The sequence below is a fragment of the Solea senegalensis genome, linkage group LG4 (genome assembly GCF_019176455.1).
Source record: "Solea senegalensis isolate Sse05_10M linkage group LG4, IFAPA_SoseM_1, whole genome shotgun sequence".
Classification (NCBI taxonomy): Eukaryota; Metazoa; Chordata; class Actinopteri; order Pleuronectiformes; family Soleidae; genus Solea; species Solea senegalensis.
In genome coordinates, this window is record NC_058024.1 from 4492820 (window position 1) to 4512107 (window position 19288).

Here is a 19288-nt window from a genome sequence, read left to right on the forward strand (position 1 = left end):
CTTTCTTTACTTTAATGACAACGTGTCTCAAAAAGGTAAAAAAAAATGATCAACTTGAACTGTTTTCTTTAGCACTAAAATATAGTGATGTTGGAGGACCAGATCTTAAATGAGGTTTAAATGGATGTTGGTGTACAGTTAAAGCTAGATGGTAGGAATAAAATTAATGTTGTGCCTTGTACACTCTGTCACAAGGCTTAGACTTGTTGGCCGCTGTGCCTTTTTTTTTTTTTGTTTCTCTCTTTTCCATCGTGGCCATTAATCTACCATTAGCCTTAGCACGTTAAAAATAGATCCTGGTGATCTACAAACACAGCACCTGGCTTTGGATGGCAGCCGTGCCATTGCCTTAGTATTGCCATATGTCCTTTAATGCAAGTAGTCCATGACGGCCACTGTGCCCGTGCCTTCATGGCCTATTTGTATTATTGTACGTCTGGCCTTGCGCGTATAGTAATTTTATATAGACAAACATGGGTGCCTTCCGCGTCCATGCACAGTAAGTGAACTAACCTGTACTTTCCTTCTAGCATCAGTCAAGAGGAGCACCGACATCCCTGCATGTCCATCTTAATTAGATTGCGTTTTAGTTAAATTTAAAATTTAAAATGGAAAGTGCAGATTTTCTTTCTTGCTTGGCCGCCGTGCCATTACTATACCTGCTCTGACCTGAATCTTTATTCTTCATGGCCACTGTGTCATGACTGTACTTGGTCTTGGTGTTTATGCCAGTCTATCATTTCTGATCTGTTTTTCCTACCAATTTGTTCTGGTAGAGTGTGTGTGTGTGAGTGAGTGATGACTGACTTGGACTGACCTTTGGACCAAGACTAACACTCCAATTGACTTTACTGCACCAGAAAGGTGGCCACAATTTATGGTGCAAGACTGGCAAGATGCACACTAATTAGACATCAAGCAAATTCAAATTATTTCAAGAACAGGTCAAATGTTTACCTTTCAGGTAAGTATTAAAGGCCTTTGCCACATGATCTTTGTGGGTAAATCGTGTCCACTCAATTTATAAAGTTAATTTGCATCTAAACATTTACAATGCCTGACACTATGGCGTTACAATAATCACATTTTTTTGTTTTGCGTTACTGAGTGCAAAGGCCTTTATTTACACACAGACACATGCCAAGACTGCCGTCATGGCATGTGTCACTGTCTCTCTCGCTGTGCTGTCTGTCCTGTGTGTCTTTCTGTCTGTCTGTCCTGTGAGTCTGGTGTCAGTCCGTCTGTCCTGTGTGTCGGATTTAGTCACATTTTTAGTCTCAACTTAAGTGGATGATTTTAAAGTTGATTAGTCTTGAGGCGTCTGATTTCTGCAGGGTATTCTGGTACCTTATTTTGAAATGGCTTTAATTTAAACATTTAATTTTGGTCTTGAATCTCAGGTATAGTTGCAACTTGGACTGTTGACAAACGTGGAAGCTGATGAATCATGTAGTAAATGCATCAGTTTACTCTAGCTTGTTAAAAGTTCTTTCAAAGTGCTGTAAAAATGTAGTAATTGATTATGATGAGCTAGACCAGGTCTTCCTTTATACTCAACTGGTAATTGCTTTGATAAGATAAATGGTTCCTGATTTGATTATGAAGCTAAACTTTTGATTTATATGCAAGTGTAGTCACATTAGATTGTAGGTGCTATCCAGCCCATGGATAATGTGATATACTTTAAATCTGGCATTTGTTGGCACACTTTTGATATCCATTTAAGTCTTAAACTTTACGCACTGCCATCAGCCTTTGTAGTCTCTTACTGAAATCGAATTCAATATTAATGCTGACTTGTCTCACTCTGCCAAGTTTATTTCCCTCTAAAGGAGTTGAACCTGTTTGTGTTCATAGTCTTTCTGCGCGTCATGTTGGGAGGCCTCCCAGCAGGGGATTTTTATCTTCCCCTGCAAAACTATATGTTACTCGCCTTAGGGATGCAGGGCTATCCTGCATAGTTTCTTTCATAAATTACATTGTAGGTTGCAGGATTAGAGCGCGTTTCTTTTCTTTAGGAGGACACAAACCTGGCAGAGAGACAACTCAGATTATTTAAGTGAAAGTTGCGCCAAATGATCAAACTTTTTTATCTTTCTTTCTCTAGAATTTGGCTTCATGTTAAAGACTGTTGTGCAAGTACCCTCTTGTAGCAGGAGTGAGCAGCTGCAGCTTTTTAATGTATTTTTCATTATTTGATTTGTTTCTTGGATTGACTTGGTGTCTGGTGTCTTTGTGGTTAACAGTGATCATGTAAACGTGTAAACACAAGTGGTCTTTTGCTTCTTATTTGCGAAGCTGGCAGCTGGTTGAAATGATAGGACTTTATGGCTTGCCCAAAGTGGGATTTTTGATAGAGCATAGGGTTAACACCTCACTATATACTAGCTATTTCAGCGAACAAGTGTCTGTAGTCTTATTACCCATGACTTTCTTTCAAATTTCAGCTTGTAGAGTCATTAGGAAGATGCTTAATTCCAATGTCTTGGTTGGTTGCATGAGAAACTGCTATCTCTTAGATGTGTTGGCGAAGTTCCTCCTCTGATTTTTGTAGACTTGCCCTAAAGTTTCTCTCCGCTTTAACTCTTGTTGAGCTATGCATTAAATGATTCCTCCAACTTGTCTCCATATCAATTTTTTTCTCCCTGCAGCCTTCCACCACCCACTGCTGCTGTTGCATCTGCTAAAGGTAGCTGTATCCTGATTCACTGCGTCTTCATGTGTTGGGTAAGAAGTGTCATTAGACTACTAACAATGTAAACACCTTTTAAATGCTTGATCTAATTTACCCAAATGCTTCATCAGTTTAGGACAGAAAAAAATCATTGCATTTGACATTGTTGGGGTCAGTAACCTGACCTCTAAATGTTTGGGAAACCATGCAACAGATCGTAAGCTCTCTGCATGACCCAACAGCATCGATGTTTGAGTTATTTAATTGCTCATTTTTTTTAAATCAGTCAAGATTTTATGAGCTGGGTCTTCTTCACACAACAGAGAACAAGGTAAATTGAGTCGACTCGTAACATGGTAAGGCATTTCGTCCTTCCCCTTCTTCTCTGGGTGTGAGGAAATCTGGCCACGGATCCTGACTGAGTGGCATACCATGGCTGTGCAGTTTCCAAAATCAGACAAGGATCCATCTGATTTTGTGACTCGGCCTGTCGTGATATGCATGTATCTTCCTCCGAAACAAAGGATTGGAATGGACAGGTTTGTAGTGTAATTCACATCACATCACTTGTAGATGGTGAAGCATTTGTTTAAATTGGGGTCAAGCATTTTCAGGCGTCTGCTTTGTCAATACTCTGGTGCCACATCTTGCTAAACACACGAGAAGCTCTGAATTGTGAAACTGCTGCCTCTTGCCGATGTTACAACAGCAATGGCTGTTGAAAGGCTGCAGGGAGAGAAAATGAGATCTGAGGACAGGAAAGTGGAATTGATTTCATGCTTAACAAAATGAGGGTTTCAGCAGAGGACCTTTTTGTGGCGAGGCTACAGAATCAGAAGGAACGTTTGTCTGGACAACTGGGAGATTTACAGTTTTTCATGTAGTCAACCAAGACATTGGGGTTAGCATCGTCCCAAAGTGCTGGCAAAGATTGCTTGTAACTGTCAGTGTAGGACAGGAAAGGCAGGTATAGGTTAGGGAGGGCATCCATCGGTGAGCGGATCTGAGGACCTGTCACCCTTGACCAGGTGAGCTACCTGAAGATTTGTCATTTATTTACTTCCTTTTTTTTATTTCTTGTGACTTATCAAATTCTTCCTTGTTTTGAAGAGATGAAGGCTGCAGCACATTCCTGGATCAGAGGACTCCATGTTGGACACCACGACCTGGAAGTCCCGTCCTGGATGGCTGCGGTGATGACCTAGCCCAAGATGAACCGACCCTTCTACGACGAGGACTTCGCCCAAGATGAACCGAGCTTTTCTGCCTCTTTTCCACGGGATGTCTTCAGGTACGTTCTTTCAGATGGTACTCCAATATGTTTAATCCATATTTACTTAATACTAAAGTGTGATGATTCTTATTTATTTTATTTTTTTTGTTAGATGTTGGACCTTGCCAAACTGTACACATGCCTCAATGGCTGCTACGTCACTCTGCCCAACAGGACATGGTCACCGGGTTTTTTAAATGGACTTTAACCCTGACTCACAACCACACATGACTAAACACTTTACATGTGATGCATCACAGGACTAAAATACAGACTCTGATACTTTCAGCCTGTAATGTTTGATGTTGAAAACTTGTATTTATTGCCTTCTTGATATCAAGTAAAACTTTTGTTCTTAACTTTATTGTTGACTTGTACTTTTTTCTGTGATGAGTGTTATTTTGATAAGTTAGTGCTTTGAACTTAAGGAGGTGGAAATCATTTAAAACAAATTGCACTGATCTGTAACTTTAGACATGGCACCTTTTGACACTGCTCCAAGTGTTCGGTTGATCTTGACCAGAAAACTCAAACTCTATATGGATTTGTACAAGGTTTTAAAAGGAATATAATAAATTGGACTCTAAAGCAGGGAATGCTACAGTGGATGGTGATGCTGCTACTTGCCCCCATCTCACAACTTCCTTACTTCTAGCCACTAACACTAAATATGGCTAATGCATAAAAATATGCCACTGAACATTGGACTACTTTGCTCTAAAATGGCTTATTTTAACTACAGATGTATTTTATTAACTACAGATGTATTTTGTTTCATCTGGCTTTTCATTTTATCTTTTAATTCTGTCTTTACCATTTTACGCTTAAAGGTTTTATTTTTCTACTATGGAAAGCACTAGAATATAATTAAAGATCAGACAACCGAGCGTTAGATGGAAATGATGTTCTCAAATGTCTTGTTTTGTCCTTAAAATTAATTGGTTTTAATGACTTGTTATGTGGAGCAAAGACATTTTAAAAATATCAAATTTAAGAAGCTAAAAAATCTGAGAATATAAAACGTCTCACTACCAATTATCAAAATAGTTAATTATTTATTATTTGGTCATTCTTTTAGCCCTGATCAGAAAATAACTGACACATGACAAAGCTATGTTAAAATTAACAATTAAAAAATGTAAAACAAATATTGTGCCTTTTCACCGGTTTATTATTCTTCAGAATTAGGGTTGCAATTAACGATTATTCCAGAAAATGTTGATCAGTGTTTCCAAAACTTAGAAATGCTGATTCTCAAATGACTGTTGTCCACAAACCAAAATTCATTTTGTAATTTGTCAGACGGAGCAAAGAAAATAAAATAAAATGTACACATTGGAAAGAAGTTGTTTTAATTATAAAACCAATTCGGTGGTGAACTTAAAATGTTGTTTGTAAATAATAAATTGCAGCACAATCTTGGCTAAAACAATCAGATTTTTCATTTAGCAGACGCTTTTATCCAGATCGACTTACAATAAGTGCATTTGGGTACAAATAAGAGCTAGAAGTAAGAGCTTCTGTTAAGCCAAACTATGAAGTGCTAGTTTTGAAGATAGGACGAGAGTAGGGTAAGTGCAGAGCCTGAGACACCTGGTTCTTGAAGGGAGAAAGTAAGGATCTGGTGGTTAACTGTGTCAAATGCTTCAGAAAGGTCAAGGAGGATGAGCATAGAGGAGAGAGAGAGAGGCATCCCTGGCAGTGTGGAGTTGCTCAGTGACAGCAAGAAGTGCAGTTTCGGTCGAGTGACCTGCTTTCAAACCAGACTGAAGAGGATCAAGAAGGTTGTTCCGGTGAAGGTAGGAGGAGAGTTGATTGAAGATAGCACGCTCCAGAGTTTTGGAGAGAAAAGGAATAAGAGAGACAGGTCTGTAGTTATTTACTTCAGACGGGTCAAGGGTGGGTTTTTTAAGGAGGGGGGTCACTCTGGCCTTTTTAAGAGAGTCCGGAAAGCAACCAGATGATAGAGATGTGTTAATAAGGTGGGTGAGGAAAGGAAGAAGATCAGAAACAATTGACTGAAGAAGGTGAGAGGGGATAGGGTCAAGGGTGCAGGAGGTGGGGTGGGCAGAGGTTATTAAGGAAAGAACTTGATCATGAGATAGAGGGGAGAAAGAGGATAGAGAAGGAGCTGAATTTGTGGTTGGTAGAGTGGTGAGATCTATTCATATTATTTAAATTGCCATTAAATAATATGAAAAGAATATTATTCTCGTTTATTTTGTTTAAATGGATAAAGGTTAATAAAGATGTGCAATGTCTTCCACAATGTGCATTCACACACTCAGTTAAAATAATAATAATTATGTATCACGTTCTCCCAAAACAACCAGTTGTTATTGTTTCACTTGACTAAAATAAATGTGGTAGCCTATAATGGTGTTAGCATGCTACTTTTATTTTGAGGTTATTACATGCCACTTCCGGTCTGTCCACCATCATATTAATAAATGAGAAACCAAAATCGAATAAAGGAATTTGCAGAAACCAAATTTGGGCCGTATATTCGTTTTTTGATGCTGAGCGCAAAATCCGTTTTTCCGTATTCGGTTCAATACAAAAAAGGAAAAGGGTGCGCTGTTTGCGTATTTTCGTATTTTGGTTTTGTCACTCTGGTATTTAGTTCTATATCCTTTACTTTCTATATCATAAGTTAGTCTTTCATTTATCATTTTTTTCCATTATTTTACAGATGTTGGATGTTAGGGCGATTATAGTTTTCCGGGTTTGTTTTATTCTTTCCTGGTTTAGGTATTGGTATTACAACAGCTTCCTTCCAGCTATGTGGCAATTTCCCACTCTCTCAGACTTTATTATACAGTTCTAATAATTTCCTTTTTGGTGGCTCACTAAGATTACTTATCATTATATAACAAATTTGATCTTTGCCTGGTGTTGACATCTTGGTTTTCCTAAGGGATCTGTTTAATTATGTCATTGTAAAAGCCTTGTTTAATAAATGATTTATGTTTTCTTCCTGTTGTAACAATTCTTTATTTTCTGCTATTGTATGTTGTCTCCCTTTAAGCATGTAATACAGATCATAAACAGTAGATTTTGTTTTAGAGTGTATTTTTACTCTCCTTTGAGAAGCATAAGTATCTCAAAAGAAAACTTTCCAAAAGCTCAGAAACAACCTGTGTGCAGCTTTATATCCTGGTATTTTTCATATTTCAGGATATAGCTATATCAATATATCATTTAATCAATTAAATCAGAGTGGCAGAACTAACACATTTTAAATAACATTTTTTTTTTGTCTTTTAGGTCCATGTTTTTGACCTCAGTGTCAACAAATATGAGGCTATATGCCAACAGGCAGTCGTAAGCAAGAAGACTCAGCTGACTCACGTGGAGTTTAACCCCATCTATCCCATCATCATAGTGGGCGATAACCGAGGCTACGTCAACAGCCTCAAACTCTCCCCTAACCTTCGCAAGAAACCTAAGGTAAGACTATTTCAGAGGTTGTAGTTGTAATTATAGTGCAATCATTTAAATTTTAAGCCTGTCTTAATGGTGAGAAACTCAAATGACCTTTCCAAATGCAGCTACTTTGCAATTCCATGTTATTTCTCTTGCTAATTTGCACATACAAATGGAGCCAATCCAAACTACAAATTAGTGAGAGTGAATTTGACCTCCGCATGCTTGTTTACACGCCAGTAGAGAGCACTCACAAGCTCCCTAGCTGTTGACTCATTCTGGGATTTGAGCTGGCAGCCCTCCAGTTACGAGCCCAATTCCTTTCCTCTGGGTCATGGGCTGTCCCCAAATCACAGTACAATCTTATCAATCAACATTTTGGATGTCACTTGTTGATGTCAGTGAAAGCACATCAGATGTTTCGGCCTTAGCATCGTCCTCACCCCGAGCTAATTCTGCTAAATCACAGTAGAACCATGCCATGGGTCCATTCACATTGATGAGTCACTGAATGGAGGCTCCATTGCCACTGATGCCAATGGTTAATGAGCTGTAGAGTAATTGTAGCAGCTCTATATAACATAGCAGGAAACCAAAAGGCACAACACTTTAATCAAGACTCATTCAGAGTCAGCTCTGCTGCCCTTCTGCCTTTCTTTTGTGTTCATGTAAAGTAGAAGAAATTTGAGCCGCTCGCGCATGTGTTTATTTTTCACTCATTATTGTGCATTATGCATAGCAATTCCATGCCTGGGTGCAGACATATTAACAACACTCCCTCTGCCATGCTCATAAACACTATTTATGGGGTTTGTGGGTTCAGCTTAACAACACATCCACATCTTAGGCTACAGCCCTGGAGTGTACAATGGGGAAAGCACCCACAAGCACCCACAGCACATAATACCAATAACAGCAACTCACCTAATGGGAACCACGATGGGAATGGTAGCCCATTGTGGTTTTTCCTCAGTCGCTTTTGTACATTATGCTCTTTTAAAAAGCCATTTCTCAGTGTTTCTCAGACTATACACAATTGTTTCCCACATTACCGTTTGCTTATGTTACGTTGACCAACATGTCGTGTACTTGTTCTTTACTTGTGAGTGATTACATCGAAACAGATTGAACCCCCTTGAAAATTGATGTGCAGATGATGCATTTTGTGTGTTCTCATATAAAGTTTAAACTGAAATAAAAGGCCAGTGGAGAGAGAGACAGTAATAGAGAACAAACACATTGAGTATGTTAAATATCCACCAACAACAACAGCATCCAAACTGGGTTTGAAACTATAAAGAGGGTTTGAACTCCCACGAAGGAGATAAAATTTGTACGTCTGTGGGGGTCACTAAAATATAACCTATTATATGGTCTATGGGTGTGTACCATCATACCGTCTCAATTCATATTTCAATGAAATAATTGCTATTTTGCCTTATTTTGATGTAATTTATGAGGGACCCTCCACAAGGCTCAGATTATACCTTGAGCTCTGCATCTAAAGCAATGGACACAGTGCACAAGAGAGGTGAAGAAGAGAGTGTAGGCAGGGTAGAGTGGGTGGAGATGAGTATCAGGGTTGATGTATGACAGAAGGATGGCAGCAAAAGTTAAAGGGAAGGTCTACAAGGCTGTAGTGAGACCTGATATGATATATGGCTTGGAGACACCATGTTTGTCTTCAATTTCCTCTCCACTTGCCATCTGGTCAAGACATTTTTAGAGGGGTAGAGAGGTCCTTTTAGCTTTGGTCAAATTTGGCATTTCCATCACATAGCTGAGTGCTTTGAGTTGTTATTATTGGGTGGTTGATGGTGGGGCAACAGGTCAAAACATCAAAACTTAAACATGAGTAGAGTTTGCGTGAATAAGGTGGTTCTACCATCGTCACTGAAGCCCTTAATGGGTCCATATGGTGGTGCAGTGACCAGCATTGTTGCCTCACGCTGCATGTTCTCCCTGTGTGTGCATGCATTTTGTCAGATACTCTGGCTTCCTCCCACAGTTCAAAACATTCAGATTAGTTTAACACAAAAGTGTGAATGTGAGAGTGAGTGGTTGTTTGTCTCTATACGTTTGCCCTGCGATGGACTGCCGACCTGTCCAGGGTGTGACGCCACCTTTTGCCCTATGTCAGCGCAGTAGAAAATGAATGAATGAATGAATGTTTCCTTAATCTCTGCTTTTCACTCTGCTCCAGCATCCTTAACCATCATGGATTTTTGAAAACCATAGATAGACAGACAGACAGACAGATGGTCTGTGCAGTCAGCCCTGCTGCTTCTCTGTGGAGGAAGCTTTATTTTTATTGAGCCATCCATCACTGCAGAGGTATTATGTTGCACTTGAGCCTTGAAGCTCATTCATTTGGGGGCGTGCAGCTGTCCGTCGGCCCCCTCACGGTGACCATTTCAAACTTGAAAATAGCTACATCAAGTATAAAGGTTCCAAAGCAGGTGTTCATAAGTTACCACCTACACCTGTTTAACCCTGAGAATGAAACAATCACTCTCGATCATAGCACAATGTGCAATTAAGTGTTATACTTCTTCTCAGGTTAATATTGTCTTCTTCTTGTTTGTACAAAATAATGTAATTATCATTGATCGTTGTTGTCGGGGTAGACACCTAATTCAGAATAAACCGAGTCTGTGTATATTGCATCATGAGACGAGTGAGGAGAGAAAGAAATGGACTCGAGGTGACTGATAGTTGGGAATTCAAATCAAACCCGTTAAAGTCTTCACACTGATTTCACTCAGGCTGACATTAACGTTTTGCTTTACTTGTTCCTAATCTTGACGCATGGGTTGCAGCTGATCATCTGAGATTTTAGCTTGAATAATAATTATGACTTTATTCTCATAATATTACAACTTTATTTATTCTTCAGTTTGACTTTGATACTCTGTCATACTATACAAACAAAATTAAATTGAATTGAATTGAATAAGAAAAGTGGGAAACAACAATTCAGAGGAATTATTGGTTTCATTTTTCCCATGCCCTCACCTCACCTCCCCCTCAAATCCTAAAATATTCACTCATTTATTCATTCATTTATCGCTTTATCCTCCACATGAGAATAAAAACAATTTCTAACTGCAGAGATATTAGCAGGCTACTCTAATCAAAGTGCATTTAATATAATAAAAGCTACAGTATTCTGCTGCAGTAATACAGGAAAAATGAGCATGATTACATACACTTGCTCTTACTGTAAGTGGTTGTGTGCATCTGCACAAAGGAGATTCAAATGATTTATTTCTATAAAGAAGTCAGTTTGAGTGTTTATTGGGTTTTATTGTTGGTAAAGATATGGTTCAGTGAATCCTGAGTCCCCCCTCTCTTTTGTGCATACAGGCTAAGAAGGGTCAGGAGCTGCCTGAAGGTCCAGAGGTGGAAGTTGCCAAAATGGAGAAGCTCCTCAGTCTGCTGCGGGAACCAGAGCAAAGCACATTCTGAGTGGAACCATCTGAGGCCACGTTCACAGGACCAGGCTGACAGAGCTGCATCAACACAGAAATTCAATCGTCAATATCCAATTATTGAATGATTTCAATTAAATTCAACATTTTTTTCGTCTTAAATCAGATTTACATCCGATATGTGGCCAAAATCACAATCACTGACTGTATATTAAAAAACGGTTTGAAAGGTGAAGCCCAGGAAGTCCGAAGGTAGTAGCATTTATCCACCAGGGGGCGACAAGATTAGATTCTATTTCTCACTTTATTTACATCATCGGCAAACATTTTCCTGGTCTCTAGTTTCAAGTTGTGAGGTTTCCATTTAGAAGACAATAGATGACACCAGTGCGATTGACAGCTGGTGTTGCATCAGGTGTGAATTTGGAGGCTTCACACGAGGAGCTTGTTTTTCCATTTTCAAATACATTATATGATCGGAATAGATACAGCTTTTTGCAGCTTTACGTCTTCAACCTGCACTGGCGTTCCATGACAGATAATTATGAATGTGAACAAATGGTCACTGCTATGCTACTGAAACATGACACATGCACGTACACATTCACGTGTGTGTGTGTGTCTCTCTCATGTCAAATGTTTGCAAATTGGTATTTAATGAGCAAATAAACACATACTGATTGTCACTATTGTTTATTATTATAACGTTATTTATTTCCTTGCACAAAATCAAAGTCTGTAACCTGTGGCGATGTCTCAGAGCTCTCTCTCTCTCTCTCATGTCAGAGTGGCTTGTGTCACATTCAGGGGAGCTGAACAATAAATAACACTGACATGGCAAGAAAATCCTTTGTATATGTTTATTAAAATGTTTCATTCCGATCTTTAATATGTTCATGAAATCACTGACAATCCAGTTGACATTGTTTTTATTGATACTGCAGTATGTTAAACAGGCAACACTGGAGTTCCTCTGTCTCTGGCTGACGTCTTTTGCCAGGACCATGAAAGTCATTCTGTATGTGTTGTACAAGCTGATTAAACTAAAAAAATAGAATAAATAAATAAAACTATGTGAGTGGGGGAGTGACGTACAGGGAGATAAATAAATAGTGGAATAGATTGAGCATTTGAGGACCATAACAGGGTGACGTCTTTTCAGAAACTTGATGGCATCAGTCTTGCCTTTTATCTATTTTTCTTTTATGAAAGACTTTATCGGCTTTGATTTAATTCCCAATTATCAGTCACCTCGTTATTATGAGCTGAAGTGAGAGTATAAAGGAGTAAAAGCATCAAAGTGAATGTTTGTTGAGCTTAATCTTGTGTAATAGACTCCGAACTTTACCTCCTCTGTCCTGTAGACATGATTAAATTAATATAATTGGTCAATAGTTGAGCTGATAATTTACCTCAGTAAGAGGTTAACACTGCAAATCCAGATAATCCTGCAGGCCTCAGGTCTACAGTTATCGGTTTTACCAGGTTTTACTGCATCTTTTTCCCCCCATATTGATTTCTTACTTTGAAATCCTGAACAACATCGACTAAAAAAATACAAGACAAGCGATCGGAAGGTGACGCATTTTTTGCCTGTAACAGATAATGTCCAAATCAATTTTAGAATTGGTGCAGTGTGTGTTTGTGTGTGTGTGTGTGTGTCATTGCTTTTCAGACCTCGCTCGTCAGTTTTTCTAAATCAGATAGTTTGGGGGAAGATGCTGCAGTGAGGATCACCGTCACACTTCATGACAACTGGGATATAGAAAAGTTGGAAATGTTCCAGTTCTATAAATAGCAGCATCCATGTCGGCAAACACCGACATACTCTTCTTCATCTCATACTTCTTACACTGACGTCTTTGAACTCCACATCACATTTTGCCTTGTACATACATGTTAAATGTTAAAGTACTGATCGTGTGTGCAGGCACGTGCAGGAGCGTGGCTGCTTCCTCTTTGGGCCATCTGTCGGATGGTTAAATCCCGCTCTGTAGAATGTTCAGTCCAGAGTGAGTGGGCCATCGTGCACAGCCATGAGCAGATGTTCGTGTGAGGGGCTGTTTTTCGTAGAGGACGCAAATCTCAACTGAGCTTCTGTGGTCCTTATGTAATACTCTTAGCGAGGCGTTGCACCTCGCAGAGAAGTGACGACGCCACATCTGCACACATGGGCTCAAGTCCCTGTTCTCAGCAATCAATTGTTTTGCCTTTTTTCTTTTTTCCAGGAGTATGAAAGAAGAGGAGGATATATTTAGAAACCTCCACGGTCTTTGTGTATCCCTTTCCTCTCCATCTGTGTGTAGTCTGCAGCCATTCTTGTGTGGCCTTGTCCGTCAGGGCTGTCTGGGCTGGATTAATACGTTCACATTCCTTCATGTACTCTGTCAAAGCCAAGGACAAGGCCTGACCAGTGATGGCTGCTTATAAACAGCTCACTCTCTCCTCCGTGCCATGTTGTCGTCGCTCGCCGGCAGTCCCGCTCCTCCTCCTTCTCTCTCCTCCTCCTCCTCCCTCCTGTGAAGGAGTGCACTGACGCCATCACCTGTTGCTACATCTGCCTCGTCCGTCTGTAGTCAGGAAGTCAACAGGTACTTGTGCTCGTTCACCCGCTGGGTTTCTCCTTGAATGGGAGCCAGCACCGGCAGCCTCTCAGGGCTGGAGGGGATCCTGCAGGCTCGGTAGAGGATGAGACAGAGGAGAAGGAGGAGAACAGCGACAAAGGTGTTGCAGGCTATGGCCACCAGCGCAGCTGTGGACAGGCCTGTCGTGCTCTCCTCAGACTCCATAATGTCCTTATGTCGTGATTTATATGTTAAATCTGTCGTGCGTAACCTTGAAAGATAGTTAAATGTCGCACACTTACGTGAAGCCTATTCACATGACTCTCTCTGTATTTTTCGGTGTTTAGATCTCATGTCACTGGGCAACATTACCGTGCTGCACACAGGAAGTGCCTCGTTTCATGTCAAGAGTACGACTGAAAACACAAAGACGTGCCAATGTACTGCTCTGTGTGTTAAATGTGTCTTTGATGCGATGTGACAGTTCGATGTGTTAAATGCCACTGCTCTGCTGCTGTATACGCACAGATGCTCCCTCAGTCAGGGCTGATAGTATTGCGTGACAGAGCCTGATTTCAGATGAAGGACGCAGCAAACATATCATGTGACATAGATCAAAGGCAGAAAAATAACAGCAACCACGACAGAAATAAATCCCTAAAAGTTACACTGCAGCTTTAAGAGTAGGAGCTTATAGTGCGTTAGTGTGGACACTTTATCACACTTTATGTCCATTGTGTAGTAAACGAATCAAATGAATCAAATATTTGTTTGGATTTTGATATGTGGCAGTGTTCCATGGTGCACATTTGCCTTTGCTGGATGTTAAGGAGAATCTGAGAGTCCCTTCCACTGCAGCACTCAGTGTTTACTCCTTAAGGCTCTTGTTTCCTTTTTAGCATCTTAAGGGTGACGCCGCCACCACGTCGCCATACAGATGAGCCTCTCAGCGCCTTCTGGCAATGTTGACTCCTCGGCAGTCTGCAGGATCAGAACACCGCCGCTGCTCCACGCTCTAATCCTGCCAGTGTCTAAGAGAGAGGAGCAGAGAAACAATCAGGGAATAACCCGATACAAATAGAACATGAAGTGAGTCATCGGAGGTGAATGGTGTGAGTCAGTTGCACACGGACACAGTCATCTGTCTTTCACACAGCTGCCTCTGAGCTGGTGCGCTCAGGTGATGGAAAAATACATCAGTCAAAGAAGTGTTTTTTGGCCTTCAAATGAAATGCATAAACGCACACACACGTACGTATATATACAGTATATGTACATATATATATTTATATATACATATATATGTGTATGTATATACACATATATATATACATATATATAAATTGTGAAATTTGGAAATACACAGTTCAAAGTTCACTTGGCTCGTTTTTATGAACAAAAAGAAACGGTCTATTTTCTGACTTGTGCACAATTATTGCTACTTTATATCAAAAATAATATCAATTTATATAAAATGAATCATAACTTTGACTCAACAACACATTAGATGACAAAAACTCCACATAAGGAGTTGTGTATTATTCCCACAGTCTGGCTAACGGCAACATTACAGTTACAACAGGTTGTAATGAAAGCATGAACTGAAAAAAGCAGTTTGAGTGATAGAAAAAACGAGCTGCACATAGACCCACTGTGTGAAAGTGTGAGTGAATGGGTGTGAGTGGGTGAAACTGTAATGTAAAGCAGCTTTGACTAGTCATCAAGACTAGAAAAGTGTTACATAATTGCAAACCTGTTTTTTTTATCATTGAAACTCAGGAAGACAATGTCATCCATGCCTTAATGTCGCTAACACATTTTAACAGTGAGTGAGAGGCATTTCTTGTACGCAGTAGCAGCGCATAGCAGTGGAAACAAATGCCATATTTCCTCAAAATACAACCAAAAGAAGCAAGTACAATGGAAAAAGGAGAGGTCCAAGAATGGAACCCTGTGGTACCCCACAGTGGCTGTACCCCAATTTAGGGTTGCTGCTTTAATGCCCACCCAGTGTTCAAGACAAGCAGCACATGAATATAGAATCAGTGGCTAAATATATGTAATCAAGACCCTTACTAGTGCAGACCCTGTGCTGGGTAAGTTTTTAAACCCAGACTGAAAGACCTCATGAAGAGATTGGCCTCTACAGCATGTTTAAAAGTCCTGGTTACCACACTACACAATAGCCTGGACAAGAGCTCCAATAGTTGGCAAAACCTCCTTGAAAAGGCAAGGGGGGAGAACATCTGTGCAGGAACCTGAAGGCTTCATATGATCAATAGTCTCCTTTAAAAAGGAGAGAGACGCAGGCTCAGCGTGATTAAAGACAGCAGAGCAGGGGACAGAAATGAATGGATCATTAAGACGGAGGTGAGATAAATCCTCAGAAAGCTCACATGAAGTGGATTCTGGCACATTTAGAACTGAGTTAATGGTGCTGAAGAGGACACATGAATTGTGACTGTTGGATGAAATAATTCAAAAGACATATTTTGTACTTTTCGGCCATTACAGTATTCAGATAACGCTGTCAGCTGTCCTTCGACATGTCAAACCATACCTGCAGTTTATCTGCTCCTCACAGCACGGGAGACATCACTTAGCCAGGGTCCAGACTTAATGCACAGGTGGAAAGAAACCCACGGTCAACTCCTCAGTATTAGAATACAAGGAGGATCCACACTTTGTGATCTATTTTTTCATGAATATTAACTATGGCTTTGTTTAGTTAAGTGACAGACTGTGACAATGAGCTTGTGTGCAAAGTCTCAGGAGCCTGAAACTGGAACAGGAGCAGCTAAACAGCACTTATCAGTAAACGTCTGCCTGAGACAAAGTCTAAATTTGAAAAATGAAAGTGGAAAGCATTGTTCGTTAATTCTGTTGCTGTGTTTTGTGTCGCAGTCTAATTTTAGAGGCTTCATTCCCTCCACTAAAAAGCCAATGTTTAAACCACATAAACCACTGTAGTCATTTTTTTGAAATTGGTGAGCTGATGGTTTAAACAAATGTCATTTATTGATGTGAGATGTACATTTATCAATTACGATGAAATATTATGAAGAAAAATTCAGTGCAGATTCAAATCACTCTCTGGATATAGAGTAAATGTTTCATTGAAGTCTTTGTTCCTGGTTCTCTTTGTTGTCCTTGTGTCTGTTGTTGTGTGTGTTCCCTGTTTTGTTTGGTAGTTCCTGTCATGGGGTTTCTAGTGTTTCATTTTACTTCCAGTGTTTCTCCTGTTCTCCCATTATCTGCCCTGATGCTATTCTCCGTCTCCCACTTTGTTGGTTCATGTGTTCAGTCTTGCTCTTGCTTGTTCCCACTCCTCAAGTTCCTCATGATCATGTTCTTTACCTTTATCCCTTGGATTATGTTTGCCTTTTGTATTTACTTTACTTATTCCGCTGTAGCTACAGTCAGCGGAAAGCAGAATATGTGCAGTTCAAATGTCGTTTGTAATTTGAGTCAAAGCTCACGCTTCCTGGATCCAATGTGCCCAGTTTTGCATCCCATTTAATATCCATTCAGCCATTAGTTCCGTCCTCTGAGAGTCGTCACACACAGGATGCAATGAGAACCTTTTACTGACAACAGCGCTGTTGCTGTGCTTTGTAAAACAACATGATGCTGAATTTCCATCATATATAACAGAGAAGAAAAAACTTTCCTCTTCAGGTATAATTAAACTGTTGAATACGGTATTTGACTTTGGTGACCAGTTCAATTTCAATACTTTACATGTACACTGGTGTACGCCTTTAAAAAAAAAAAAAAAAGTAGTGTAGTGTTTAGCACGTGGTGTGTGAAAAGTTACAGATGGCAGATATATGCTACAGTGAGTAGACAGTGTTTGCCTGGAGTGTGTGTGCGTCCAGTATTTGGATTTAAACATCTACCAACAAAGTCAATGAGACAAAAAAGACTTGATGAGTTTCTATATTTGGGAGAATGTGTTCTAAGACTGGGTCAGAGACATTCTCTAAAGTTGTCTTTGTGCAAAGAAGACATTCGATTGGAAGATGATCAGCCTTTTGTTTCAGTGTAGCTCGGTGACGGCGTCTAAACGACAGGAGGTCAGAGCTGAAGGTTCAAGGGTCAGAGTCAAGGTTGAGATGGTTTGGTCACGTGCAGAGGAGGGAGAGTGATTCTATTGGACAGAGGACGATGAAGATGAAAAGAGGAAGACCACAGAGAAGGTTCATGGATGTTGTGAAGGAGGACATGAGGGCAGTCGGTGTCACAGAAGAGGGAGAGGACACGACTGTGGCAGTCCCTCATGGGAGAAGCAGAAAGAAGAAGACGACCTTTCATTCCAGTGTTTGTAATCAACATGATCAGTCATGTTAGTCACGGCCTGCAGTAAACATGGAATCAGACATACAAAGCACTGAGACGTACAGCATGTACTTGGAAAGGAGAAACCACATTGTGGATCCTTTGCTTTGCTCTGCTCTTGCCAACTGGGGATTCAAAGTGCGAGCCACTCATATCACATGATGCAAGTGTTCCAGCACAGACACCAGACAATCAAATCAGAGTTATAAGTTCTTTCTATCTATCTATCTATCTATCCATCTATCCATCTATCTATCTATCTATCTATCTATCTATCTATCTATAAAAGATTCTAGTTGCAGTGGTTGTCGTTTATAACAATAGCAATATTATTATTATTATTATTATATTTTTATTATTATAATAATAATAATGATAATACACAGCTGAGGATTTAAATACATACTTCTTGTTTAAGTGTTTTGGAAAACAATGTTAAATCTCAAGAGTATAACCCTGTTCTCATTTCAGAAGTTGATGTTCATTTTCAAACAAGTCCTATATTCACAATAAACCCTTGTAGATCACATGGCATTGACACCAAGTGAAGTATTCATTAAAATCAAAAGAATCTTTTCCTTTGAGTCAACCTCAAATCCTCCCATCTCTTACACACACACACACACACACACACACACACACAAAACAGCTATAAAAACACATGCTCTGACATGACAGCAGACCTGTGATAACCTCTTACCTTTCAGTCTGATCCATCAATCACTCTGATCCATTTCCCCCTCAGGAGATTTGCCTTCACAGCTCCTGAAGCAGTGAGGTGAAGCCCCGGCTGCACACGCACACACACACACACACACACACACACACACACACACACACAGTGAGACAACCTGATCTGTGATAAAGTCACATTTCAGCCTCTGATCTGGTTTTGGCGCAGCCATCGACCCTCAGGTGAACAGAGACGCCACTCTTTTGAGCTTAAGGAGGGTTTTTTATTATTCATGGCGAAAACTTCCCGAGAGTGAGGATGCTGCAGTCACACACACACACACACACACACAGTCGTCGTTGTTTTTGTTTGTTTTTCTCACATAATCTATGAACTGATGCCACGTTTCCTGTGTGCACGCTTTCATATTGTGTCAACTTTTTGAATGTGATGTGCTGCCACATGCCAAAGACTAACGCTGCACACTTACCCCACACGCTCAGCAGCCCCCTCTGTTTATCCTCTCACTGCATATCCTGTCTTCCAATCTCCATCTCTTTCACAGAATAACATCCCCCTCTTCTGCTGTTTACCATGCTCTCGCTCCTTCCTCCACTACACACACAACTGAACATGAGCCAGGACTGCACACTGGTTTGTGAGGGAGAGGGAGAGAGAGGGAGAGAGAGAGAGAGAGAGGTGGGGCTGAGCTGGTGGATGTCAGCAGTGATATCAAGCGTAGGGCTTGGATGTAATTACACAGGGCTCCTGCTGCAGAGTGCGGGGATGTGGTGGTGGTGGTGGGGGTTGTTACGGAGAACAAGCGAAGCCGCCTGTCAGACAAAACAATGACTTCCGCCGTGCATTGCAGTGCAGAGTGTGGCCAAACAAATCGCTTCAGCTGTTCAA

At 40.4% G+C, this 19288-nt stretch overlaps 1 protein-coding gene and 1 long non-coding RNA gene across 3 annotated transcripts in view; one reads left to right on the forward strand and one right to left on the reverse strand.

The window, feature by feature from the left end:
- Window positions 1–11832, forward strand: part of dnai1.2 (dynein, axonemal, intermediate chain 1, paralog 2) — a 40498-nt gene extending 28666 nt beyond the window's left edge. For both annotated transcript variants that reach the window (XM_044024380.1, XM_044024381.1), the window contains 2 exons: window positions 7215–7397; window positions 10740–11832. In XM_044024380.1, coding sequence (XP_043880315.1) covers window positions 7215–7397; window positions 10740–10841 — 285 coding nt within the window. In that variant the 3' untranslated portion in view covers window positions 10842–11832. The remainder of the gene's footprint in view (window positions 1–7214; window positions 7398–10739) is intronic.
- A 1957-nt stretch (window positions 11833–13789) lies between these two features.
- LOC122768403 lies at window positions 13790–19032 on the reverse strand. Its single transcript, XR_006360302.1, has 3 exons — window positions 18870–19032; window positions 18407–18496; window positions 13790–14399 (listed from the first exon to the last, which is right to left on the reverse strand). It is a non-coding gene; the product is annotated as an uncharacterized LOC122768403 (long non-coding RNA).
- Between the last annotated feature and the right edge of the window lie 256 nt (window positions 19033–19288).